The 12,176-nt window shown below is 44.5% G+C and overlaps 1 protein-coding gene across 3 annotated transcripts in view; it reads right to left on the bottom strand.

Moving 5' to 3' along the window:
- FAM168A (family with sequence similarity 168 member A) overlaps positions 1 to 12,176 on the bottom strand; it is a 209,198-nt gene that overhangs the window by 10,222 nt on the left and 186,800 nt on the right. For all 3 annotated transcript variants that reach the window (XM_017894432.1, XM_017894433.1, XM_017894434.1), the window contains 2 exons: positions 9,370 to 9,495; positions 855 to 997 (listed from right to left, as the gene is read on the bottom strand). In XM_017894432.1, coding sequence (XP_017749921.1) covers positions 855 to 997; positions 9,370 to 9,495 — 269 coding nt within the window. The remainder of the gene's footprint in view (positions 1 to 854; positions 998 to 9,369; positions 9,496 to 12,176) is intronic.

The raw sequence follows: 12,176 nt of genomic DNA, 5'->3' as shown, positions 1-12,176 counted from the left end.
TGCCTGAATCACATGGCTGCTTCCTGCTACCACAATCCACAGGCCCACTGACTTCTAGGGGAAGTAAACAGGAGCTCCTGATATCATCTTAATTCAGAAATCTTCAAATGTTTCTATTAAATGGGATAAATTGATCTCAAGCCTCGTTTTATTTTATTAAGTTTTGTCTTCTACTCTAAAATATAGCTGTTTTTTAAACTAAAAAAGTATTCTCCTCACCACTTATACTTCCTATAGAGTTGTCACTCCAGAAAAATGTGTCATGGGTGTGCCAGAGCCCCATATGGTCCCCTTTCTCATACCAATCCTGGAATGCATACATCCTTTAGCTGAAGGAGCCCAGAAAGGCCCATCAGGCACAGAAAGAGAGAGCAACTTGCCTAAGGTCACAGAGGTCTGGTGGCAGAGCCTGTGTACTTTCATCCTCCCCACTCAGCTCACAGACTGAGGAAGGGTAGATGTGGGGGTTAGAGAGAAAAGACCAAGACATTGGGGTCTCATCTTGACCAACCAATAGCTCATGGTGTAACCTTGGACAAGTCATTCCCTTCTTTGGGTCTCAGTTTCCCCACTTGTTTAACAAAGGAGTTGAGCTAGAAAATCTCTGAGGGCCTTTGTCCTCTGACATTCTGGGCTCTGTTAATCTAAATGACTTCATGCCTCACCCCTCTAGGGGCTGTGGAGTGAGGGAGTAAGCAGACTGCAGGGATATCGCTTCCATGATACAACAAGGATAGCTGGCCGAGGCACTAACCGTCCTCTCCTTCCCTCACTTCCTCACCCTACCCCACCACACTGCGCCCAGGCTGGAGGCTCCTCTACCTGCAGAAGAAGTGGCTTTGACATGTACCTACCTGGGCATACAGATTCTGCTGGGGGTAGGCACTTCTGATTGGATACATGGCCGTCTGATAGGGGTTGGGTGATGGGGAGTAGGGGGGTGGAGCAGTATTACTCTGGGTCGGTGGGACCTTGTATGGTGTCCCCGCAGTATATCCTGTACCAAGGCAATAAGAGAGACTTCCAGTTAGTTGGCAGAAAAGCACTGCTAGAAGGCAGCAGGTCCCAGTCGCGACTCCCCAGTCAAAGATGGGCTGAATCCAGGCAGGAAGGACAGATGAGAACAAACAGAGAACAGGGCTCCACCCAGAAAGCCTGGCCCCAGAGGCAGCTCCCTCAGTCCTGGTGCACAGGGCTGCATGGATGATTCTGGGCATCTTCTCTTTCTCTGGGTCTCAGGGCTCTCATCTATAAAATAAGAGGCTAGAACCAGATGGTCCCTTTTAGCTCTGACAGCCTGGGATTTGGAGCTGCCTTGTGAAACGGGCAGGTGCCCAGAGATGGAAGCCCTCAACTCACTTGCTCTTTATTGCTACTCTCTGTCTACTTGCTTTTCTGTCTTCTCACACAGCATCCAGGGTATCCTTTTGCTACTGTTTCTTTCTCTCTTTTGCTCTGTTTCTTTTTCTCCTTATCTCTCTCTCTTCTTGGACTTCCCTCCATCATGTTCCCCTGCCTCCCCACCAGGTTCGACGGTGAAAACCCCATACAAAACACCATTCGGAGACCCTCATCTTCTGGGATGCTGACCATACAAAACACCATTCAGAGACTGTCATCTTCTAGGATGCTGAAGAACTGCTCTGCAGAGTTGGCTTCTCCTTCTCTCCTGGGCTCTAGGGGAAGGCCACCTCTGCCTGAAAAGACCTGAAGTCAGGGATCGCAACGATTCACATCAACCTGGAACATGGGCCACGTTTGTCCCTCAGCAGGACGGACAAAAGCTGGGGCTAAGAATGGGACTGAGAAGTCAGGCCCCAAGAAGCTCACAATTGCCCAGGTAAATAAACTGTGCTGCCTTTGAATCCTCTGGAAAAGAGTGACAGACTCTTTGTTCACAGAAAAAAACTTGAAACATGAGTCCTCCGTCTCAAAAAATAAATAAAAATAAATTAAAAAGAAACATGGGTCATTCAGGAACAAGACTGTCTCCTTTTAGAATCACAAAATGGAATCATTCTATGGAACCCAAGTGATCGTCAAGTGACCCCAATCCTTGCACTTTACACAAGGGATCCTGGGCTCAGAAAAGGCAAGTGTTTTTAATAACTTCTCCTAAAAACTCTAAACTCTTCTAAGTTGAAGGGGCAGTGCCAGGGGACCCTGGCTTTGCAGCCCTGCTGGGGAGGTGCTGAGGTGACTTATTTCCTGTGGTTCCATCTTGGGTAGGTCTAGCAGACCTCACTGAACCTCTCTGGGCTTCAGCTCTTTCACCTGTAAGATGCTTACCAAGGACCCTTTCAGCTCCGAGGTGCTGTTTCTATTATACAATAAGGGATTGGGGCAGAGTGGAGGGAGTGCTTTATTGGAAGAGAAGATATCTAGTCTTCAGTCCTGGCTTTCCCCCCTAATTTTTGGTGACAACTGTCAAGTCTTTGGGCCTTAGTTTCTTATTTTGTAAAATCAGGTGGCTAAGAATGAAGATTTCTTCCTAAACAAAAATTCCATGGTTCTAAAGATCCTGGGTCTCTTCTACCTTAACCCCAAGTAAAAGCAAACTACCACATGGTCACAAATCTCTCTTAGTCCACATCGCACCTCTTTGGCTTGGCACCTCCCTGCCCCTGATGACCCAGGAGGATAGGAGAGCTGCTGCACAGCTGCCACAAAAGTCAGACTATTCCCTGGATTCATGACATTTATTTTTTCACCTGCAGATCCATAGTTTTTTTTCCATAGTTTTGTGGTCAAATATGCTTGGGAAATAAGTAGCAATGACGACAGAGTGGAAAGGACATATGAAAGAGAGGAAAGCATGTTAAAGAGAAGTAGAAACTAACTGGAAGTGGGACTATGAGCTGAGTGAGAAGTCTAGAGCAGATTCCTCAAAGTTTCTAGATTCCTCAAAGTTTCTAGTTCCATAATCATGAAATGTGGTCATAGGAGAAGCAGATTCTGTGAGGGAGACAGGGAGTCCAGCTTTGCAGATGTCTAGAATGAACCATCTGGTGTGTACGGAGACACAATTTACTGATCTATAAACAAAGGGGTTTATAGATAAACCAGAGATAGACATTTCCCAAATGTGGACAACAGACTATAGATTCCAAGGGATCTTAATAGTTGTTTTTGCCAAAGAAAAGGAAAGAAAAGAGTTCTGTAGTCCCATATGTTTGTGAAATCACAATGTAAAATAGAGATAAACAATTATGATTTTGTTTTTATTCCACGACCCTGAGAAGTTTTTAAAACAATAGGGTGGGCTGGATGTGATGGCTGTCACCTATAATCCCATCACTTTGGGAGGCCAAGGCGGGAGAAGCACTTGAGACCAGGACTTCAACGCCAGCCTGGGTAACATAGACTACATCTCTAAAAAAAAAAAGAAAAAAATGTAGCCAGACATGGTGGCTGGTGTAGTGCCCAGCTACTTGGGAGGCTGAGGCATGAGGATGGCTTGAGCCCAGGAGTCTAAGGTTGTTGTGAACCATGATCACACCACTGTACTTCAGCCTGGGTGACTGCAGGACCCTGTCTCTTAAAGAAGGTGGGGAGGTGAACTGTGAATCTCTAAGATGGGAGTATGTACAAGACTGTGTTTTCCAAATTAATTTTACTACAGAATCTTTTATTCATACTATAAACATTTACAACAATTAAATTTCAGCCATGTTTTTTGTAATTGAAGCTAGTTTTGATAAAGTTTTACTGTAACACATCCACATCTATTCATTTACATATTGACTAAGGCTACTTTCCTGCTACAATGGTAGTTACTGATAGAGAGCATATGGCCTTTGAAAAGCCTTTATAGGAATGTTTGCTGACCCCTGATTTAAAGAAATATATCAAGGTGTAGAGAATCCTAGCAGAGCTGAAAGCATCCATTTTCTATGCAGGAGAGTAGGACATCCCTGAATCAGAAGACGCCTATTTCTGAAAGCTCTGTAGCACAGAACCGTGGTTATGAGCAGTCTGGAGACAGACTGACTGCCTGGGTCCAAACCCCCAGCTCTGCGACTTAATAGCTTTAGGATACATCAGTCTCCTTGTGTATGATATGGGAACAGTAATGGTACCTACTTCATAGGGTTCCTGTGATAAATGCATTAATTGTTAAGTAAAAAGCACTTAGAACAGTACCTGACATATTAGAAGCACTTTATAAGATCAGTTATTATTATTTTCTTTCTCACTTTATAGAAAGACCGTAAGCTTCTGTCCTAAGGGTATGCAGGCAGAAAGACTAAAGCTGAACTATGACTACTATGGTCTGTCCCAGCTTGAAACACAGACTCCAGGATTCTAAGATTCTAAAATGTTATGGCTTAAAATGCTATGATTTTATGATTCTTTATAGTTAACAGGCCAACGATGCTGATGACTTACTTTCCTTTATGCTCCTGGAGAATGTGCTCTGGAATTTTTCTCTTCCCTGGGGAAGCTGGATTACCCACTCTATGCCACAAGGACAGCCATATTACAAAGTGGTGAGACCATCCCTCTGAGGACAATCAAAAAGCTCCAAGAGACTGCAGCAGAATTTGGTTCCCACATCTAAGAATAACCTTGTCTGAGAATGTTTCCCTTTCTTTATGTTATGAAATGAGACACACACATACTCAGAATACAAATCAGTAGCCAAAACACCCTTGGCAGTCAAAGAGATGATGCTGCAGAAGAAGGCCTTGCTTGTTTGTCCAGACAGTCTGAGATGGGAGAAGCAGAACTGCAGAGCTAGAAGACTCGGAGATCATTAAGACCAACATAAACATTTCACAGATGAGATAATGAGTAGTTGCTGAAAGAGAGAGCTGCTTGTGGGGATCTAAGACTCAGAGCTACTTCCTCTAACCACAGTGGTTCTCAAGGTTACCGTTTGTCAGGAGGATCTTCATGAGGCTGCAGAAACTGCTTGGGGGCCCTCATCCTAGGTTCTGTCAGTTAGTTAGGTCAGTTCCTCTCTCAGGGAATATCCTCATTTGGATTACACAGTATCCGAGAACATTTCTAGTGCTGACATTCTAAGTCACTGAGTATTTCAGAAGACTTTCATGAGGAAATCATTGCAGAGGACTTTCCATAATTTACTGGTGGTCCTGTCAATACTGTGGAGGAACACTAAAAATTCCCCTGGGGCTATAGCCTGAGCTTGGGTAACACAAAAATCAGGGTTTATTACTTTATGTATCTAAGTAAAAGAAGCTGTTGGGCTTGTTACAAAAAAGGCTCATAGATTTTGCCCAAATGAACTTAGACTCAGTTCACTCACTGGAGGCCTGGCTATCCTGAAAGGAATTCTAAGTTTGAAGGTCACAGAATTAAGACTTTGGAATGTTGTGCCTGAAGGACATTAGAGGTTTATATTCAACCTTCTCCCTTTCTGAGAAAGAACCTGGAGCCCAGAAGGACGGATTTTCCCCAAACTGTACAGCACATCAGTACAGAGCTGGGCCCAAAGTTCAGGGCTCACCATGCCCTAGGTAGAGCTCTTGCTGAGTTAAAGTCTCTGTAGTCCAATCTTGGGCATTTAATACACTGGCCTTTGTTGTCCCCATTTCACTAAAGGCAATATCATGAAAGAAAAAAGGAATTCAATCACTAGAAGTCCCAGCTCTGCCTTATAAAAGAGGCTTTGTTTGTGATGTCCTGTTCTTTCTCTTAGGTTCCTAACCATAATTTTAGAATCCATCAACTGGGGGTAATAAGAAGAGTATGTACATTAACAAGATAAAACCTTTTCAGTCCTTTCTGCAATCCTTTCTCTCTGTCATAAATCTTTTCAGTTGTAGAAGCCCTGCCACCTTCAAAGGCATTGATCCTCACATTACGGATGCCTTTTAGACTAATCGTTTTATTGATCATCAGATTTATATGTCTGGACAAAATAAAGTTCTATGTCTGAATCTTGCTTTGACCCCTAAGATTCCTTGTTGGTAGCCAAGTAAGACAGTGATGAATAAGTAGGAAACCTAATTACAAACAGGCTTGGCAAGTGTCAGTGAAATTGAACTGAATTTGTCAAAGTGCCCTGAATTTTCTGTGGTACTAGAAGCCACAAAATCTGAATGCTGGCAGGAATCTTTTTGAGTATGGGAGGGCCAGTCAACCCCAACTGCATTAAAAAATGGCACAGGTTTATACATTACTTGCTTAAAAGAGAGGCAGGACAGGCATGGTAGCTGGTGGACAGACAGCTTGAGCCCAGGAGTTTGAGATCAGCCTAGGCAATGTGGCAAAACCCCATCTCTACAAGAAATTAAAAAATTAGCTGGGCATGGTGTTGCATGCCTGTGGTCCCAGCTACATGGGAGGTTGCGGTAGGAGGATTGCTTGAGCCTAGGAGCTTGAGACTGCAGTGTGACGTGATTGTGACACTGGACTCCAGCCTGAGTGACAGAGCAAGACCTTGTCTCAAAAAAAAGGTGGGGGTGGGTACATTTTGGTCTTTTTCAGGGACTGTGATAGCCTGTCTGGGAGGGAACAGTGGGAGGTGGCTGCTGGACACTTAATGGGAATTCGGGAAGATTTCAACGTAGTAGAAGGCAAGGCCTTCTGTTACTCAGACTTTCCAACTGTGGAAAGGGTTGCCTCTGAAGGGAATGAGTACTCCATTTTTGGAGATGGTTTGTTGGCCAGCTACTGTTAAGGGCAGCTAGAGAGGAGGTCCCTGTTGGGGTGGAAGACACTCAGTACACATCATCTTGCTGAGAGATAAGGAGTCTGATTGCAAGAAAGAACCTTGGAGATGATTTAGTTCAGTTCCCTCATTTTGCAGTTTGAAAAATCAAGGTCCAATGCATGGACATCAATTATCCAAGGTTACACAGAACCCAGTCTAGAATTCAATGCTTTGGGCTTCCACTCCAGGTTGCTTTCTGCTACACTACAGTAGGTGTGCCTATACACATCTATATCCAGATGTTTAGATGTAAGAGAGAATATGTTTATCCCTATTTTTATACACACACACACACACACACACACACACATATGTAATCTTATGTATGTTCATTCATTCTACCTGAGGTATCTGGAGAAACTCCTTATGGCTGACATACTCTTTTTTTTTTTTTTTGAGATGGAGTCTCGCTCTGTCGCCCAGGCTGGAGTGCAGTGGCGCGATCTTGGCTCACTGCAAGCTCCATCTCCCTGGTTCACGCCATCCTCCTGCCTCAGCCTCCTGAGTAGCTGGGACTACAGGCGCCTACCACCACGCCTGACTAATTTTTTGTATTTTTAGTATAGACGGGGTTTCACCATGTTGGCAAGGATGGTCTCGATCTCCTGACCTCGTGATCTGCCCGCCTCAGTCTCCCAAAGTGCTGGTATTACAGGTGTGAGCCACCGCGCCCAGCCTGATATACCTCTCTTAAAGAGTAAAACCAATCTCATGAAAAAGTCAGTAATAGAATCTTAACCCGGGTGATACTTTTTCCGGCTGTGCTGCTTACTACCTGGGTGGCGTTGGACCTATTACCTTTCTGAGCCTCGTCTTTCAAACTAGGATGAAAATCCACCTAAATAACTTAATAGGAGTGTAGTGTAGATTAAATGAGACAGTGATTATTAAAGTACATTTTACAAAAGGTGAGTTATGTTGTATAAACATAAACTGACGTTGACATCTAGGGGCAATGAAAACTCAGGAGAAAATAACATTGCATGTTGATATGGTTTAGATGTTTGTTTCCTCCAAATGTCATGCTGAAATGTAACCTCCAGTGTTGGAAATGGGGCCTGCTGGGAGGTATTGGATCATAGGGGTGGATCCCTCATGATGGCTTAGCACCATCCCCTTGTTGATGAGTGAGCTCTGATTATTTAGAGTGTGGCACCTTCCCAGCCCCTTGCTCTCTCTCTCACCATGTATAATGCTGGCTTCCTCTTTTGCCTTCCGCCATGACTGTAAGCTTCCTGAGGCCCTCACCAGAAGCTAAGCAGAGGTTGGTACCATGCTTGCACAGTCTGCGGAACTGGAAGCCAATTAAACCTCTTTTCTTTATGAATTACCCAGCCTCAGGTATTTCTTTATAACAACACAAGAACAGACTAACACAGATGTTTTAAAGAAAAGAAAAGAAAAAAAATACAATGAATTCTTCTAGTCTACTTACTTAGTAGATTAATAATTTGTGGAAACACACTATCAGGCCTTGTCTGGAACATCCCTGTGAGGGCTTGTCCAGCCCTCACAACTTAAGAGGTAAGTTCTCACCACATCCAAAGTCAGTCATTCCTCTATTGAACAGCTCTGACAAGACACAAAGTTCTTCCTTATATGGAGTCAAAATGCCACTCAGTAATTTTTTTTTTTTTTTTTGAGATGGAGTCTCGTTCTGTTGCCCAGGCTGGAATGCAGTGGCACAATCTTGGCTCACTGCAAGCTCCACCACCTAGGTTCATACCATTCTCCTGCCTCAGCCTCCTGAGTAGCTAGGACTACAGGCGCCCACCACCACGCCCGGCTAATTTGTTTTGTATTTTTAGTAGAGACAGGGTTTCACCATATTAGCCAGGATGGTCTCAATCTCCTGAACTCATGATCCCCCCGCCTCGGCCTCCCAAAGTGCTGGGATTACAGGTGTGAGCCACCACGCCCGGCCGCCACTCAGTAATTTCTAAACATTGGTCCTCATTTCCCCAGTGGAACCACTTTGTGTTAAAAATTAGATGTGAAGGTGACAACATCAGTTACCCTACTGAGCCTCAGGATGAATATGATGAGTCTGACTGGCTAGCTGGTTTCTGGCCTCCCTGAAGCCTCCTCATACACATCTTGGTCCCACAGTGCAGCTTCCACTAGGGCAGTGTTTCTCATACAGAGGGCAATTTTGCCCTGTAAGGGACATTTAGCAATGTTTAGAAACATTTTTGGTTGTCACAATGAGGCTTTCCTACTGGCATGTAGGGTAGAGGCCAGAGATGCTGTTAAACATCCTATAATGCACAGGACAGCGCCCCCATAACAAAGAATGATTTGGTCTAGATGTCAATAGTGCTGAGACTAAGAAGCCCTGTGCTAGAGGGGGAGTCCTCTCTGTCCAAAGACCCACAGACCTTCAAAATGTGCCCTCTGTCCTTTCCCCCTAAAAAGCAGTAACAGTCCTTCCCCAAACAACTTGTTGGCCAGGTGAGTATTTCCTTCTCCCTCCCTCAGTGCTTTGTGTCTCCCCAAAGCTGAGTGCATGATCAAAGAGGATGACCTTTCTTGAATAAGGAGGGCCAATTTTTTGCCTGGGTAAAAGAACCTCTTAAAACAGTATTTATCTCATAAATGTCATTTTTAAAAGCTCCCTTTCCTTTCTTCCTAAGAAACAAATCAGTCCCAACCAAGGGGAACAAGGAAAGAAGACAGGCTGTATTTACTGAAAGCCGCAGAGGATGCTTGGTAAGTTCGGTTCTCGGTCCCGGTGTCCACTGGGAGGTGGAAGGTGCCTTCAGTGCCACAGGAAGACGAGTTCTGTGGCCAGGCCTGTTTCATCAGCAGAGTTGCTTAAGGGAAGACACAAGAATGTCATTAGGCAGAAATAAGAAGTGGCCACCACCAATCACAGACACAAAGCAAGGGTCTTGTGCTGGACAGAAACATACAACCCAAGGGGCCTGTTCAGACACACAGGATGGTTCAGCCTTTCTGAGATGGTTGAGTGGGTTAGGAGGAATGCTGAAGTATGTTTCCAAATGATTGAAATCAAGGAAATCTGAATTTATACTAAAAGAGTCAGGATTTTCTAGCTACTACTAAAACCACAAAGATGCCCATGAATGCCATCTCCTACTACCTGACACTGTGGCCTAAGGCTCCGATATATTCCTCAGTCACTTTCCCATTAATGTGTAGCAACGTGGGAGCCTTTGTGTGTTCACCAGATCAGTTGAACACTCTTGGTTGTCTGAAATACCATCTGGAGGTGTATTTATAAGCTGCTTTCAAAGACAGGCCCACAAATAATGACCACATTACATGAACCTTGTTGGACTACCATCCCTTCTGAAGGGACTGAGCTGTGGCCATGGTAGCTTAAAAGGCACTGGGCACTGTGCTGCACTGAACCTAGTTAGCCAGTGGGGTACTCCTTGCTAATAACTCCTTCTCCTGTACATCCAGCTGAGGCCAGACATACTTCTTGCATACCCCTGAATATCTCCGACTCAGGTGTTATTGGGTGCCCCACGTGGGATATCTCCTCATAAATTAGAGGTGGTCTTTTGGGCCATTAAGAAAGCACATATGACATTTGGGGTAGGTATGAAATATAGATGAGGCCCAGTTTAAGATGTGCAGAGACTTCCCAGGCTGACTCAAAGCTCAGCTCGAGACATCTGAAGGATGATAGGTTTTAGAAGTGGGGAGTGACTAAAAAAACTTACCTTCATGGTATCCTGAGGGGGAAGGAGAAAAGAAACAGAGTTCTGAAGTGGGACTTGCCTAACTTTTCAGACATTTTCCTTGTTATAATTTCAAACACTAGAGGGGAAACATTCTTTTTTTTTTTTTTTTTTTTTTTTGAGGTGGAGTCTGCGGGCTATGTCGGGCCCGGACTGAGTGCAGTGGCCAAGATCTCAGCTCACTGCAAACTCCCGCCTCGCCGGGTTTACGGCGCATTCTCCCCGCCTCAGCCTCGCCGACGTAGCTGGGACTACAGGACCGGCCCGGCTGCACCTCGGCCCCGGCCTAGTTTTTGTAATTTTTAGTAAGAGACGGGGTTCAGCCGTGTTAGCCCAGGATGGTCTCGATCTCCTGACCTTGTGAATCGCGCCCGTCTGCGCGCTCGCCAAAGTGCTGGGAGGGATTACAGGCTTGAGCCACCGCGCCCGGCCGGGGAAACATTCTTGACTCAAATTTCTGTTTATGGTAAAAAGAATAATTTTAGCAACATCTTTTCCACTCAAATAAAGTCTTGGGGGGGGGGTCATGGATACAGGGTGTTACATAGTATATTAGCAGAAGGTGGGGGCTGCATTGGCAATACTTAAAACATTTAAATAAGAGATTAAGACAGGGTGTTATGAGAATAAAGTATGCCTATACACTCTCTAATTCCACCAGGACAAGGACGTTCTACCTCTAGAGAGATCTCGTAACCCTCTCTGCCCATTCAGGTAACAGGTAATACCTCTGGTTCCTTCTATCCCAGAAGTACTGGGGCCAGAGAAGGTCAAGGACTGTGCTGTTTTTGTTGAACCAAGACTAGAAGTATGGCTATTGTAGGCTGACTCTGTGTTTGCATTAATGGCCTGCGATATATACAGCAGATGCTGAGAAATGAGAAGGAAATCATGGGCAGGAAAGTCACACTAAAAGGATAATTCTGTTAAGAGAAATAGAGACTCAGCAGAACTCCATATAGAGCCCAGGGCCTTTCCTGGACATCAAGACATGGCTCTGCAGACAATGCAGGAGGAGAAGAGTCCATTTTAAACAATCATTTTGCGTTTCTTTTCTTTGGGAGGTGGGAAACAGGAAAGGGGTAAAGAATCCAATCAGTGTTAAAAAATCTTATCAACATGTCTCCAAATTTAGACTCTGCAACACATGTGGCTGGAAAGCAGTGGCCACCCAAAACAACTCTCTAAAAAGTACAACATGTAGCTCTGAAAAGTCAGATAAAGCAAGCCCATGCCCTTAAGACCCCACAGGAACACCATCAGGGGGCAGGAGGCCTGAATTTGGCTGTAAGAATTTAGAGAATTTGGAGGTTCTATTCCATTCAAATTTTTTCCTCCAAGTTGTATATACTTTACCATAATTTTCATCATAAGCCAAAAGTCTGACATTAGCCTGAAGGACTGTGTGACCATTAAAGTTAGTAAGTCTAACTTAACTTACTCTTTACAAAAGAGTAAATCACTCTTTTATCCAAAGAGTGACTGAGGCCTACACTGCACTCAGCACTGAGGGGAGCGCCGCGGGTGGGAGGGAACACACCTGGGTCACAGTCACCGCACACAAGGTACTTATGGTCTAGCTGGGGATGCAACACAGCCACACGCCAACCAGGGAGTGAACAAGACAGCATGATACATAGTAAAATAATGTTCCAGGTTAACCAGGAAAGAAGCAAGTGCGACTGTGCCTTTGGTTACTATGTCTTTTCCAACTGATGACGTGAACTATACTATATATTTTCTGAATAAAATATTTTATTTATTTTCTTCTGGTTTCATTATAA

Source organism: Rhinopithecus bieti, unplaced genomic scaffold (genome assembly GCF_001698545.2).
Source record: "Rhinopithecus bieti isolate Rb0 unplaced genomic scaffold, ASM169854v2 scaffold_21412, whole genome shotgun sequence".
NCBI lineage: Eukaryota > Metazoa > Chordata > Mammalia > Primates > Cercopithecidae > Rhinopithecus > Rhinopithecus bieti.
This window is presented reverse-complemented; position numbering and strand designations above follow the sequence as displayed.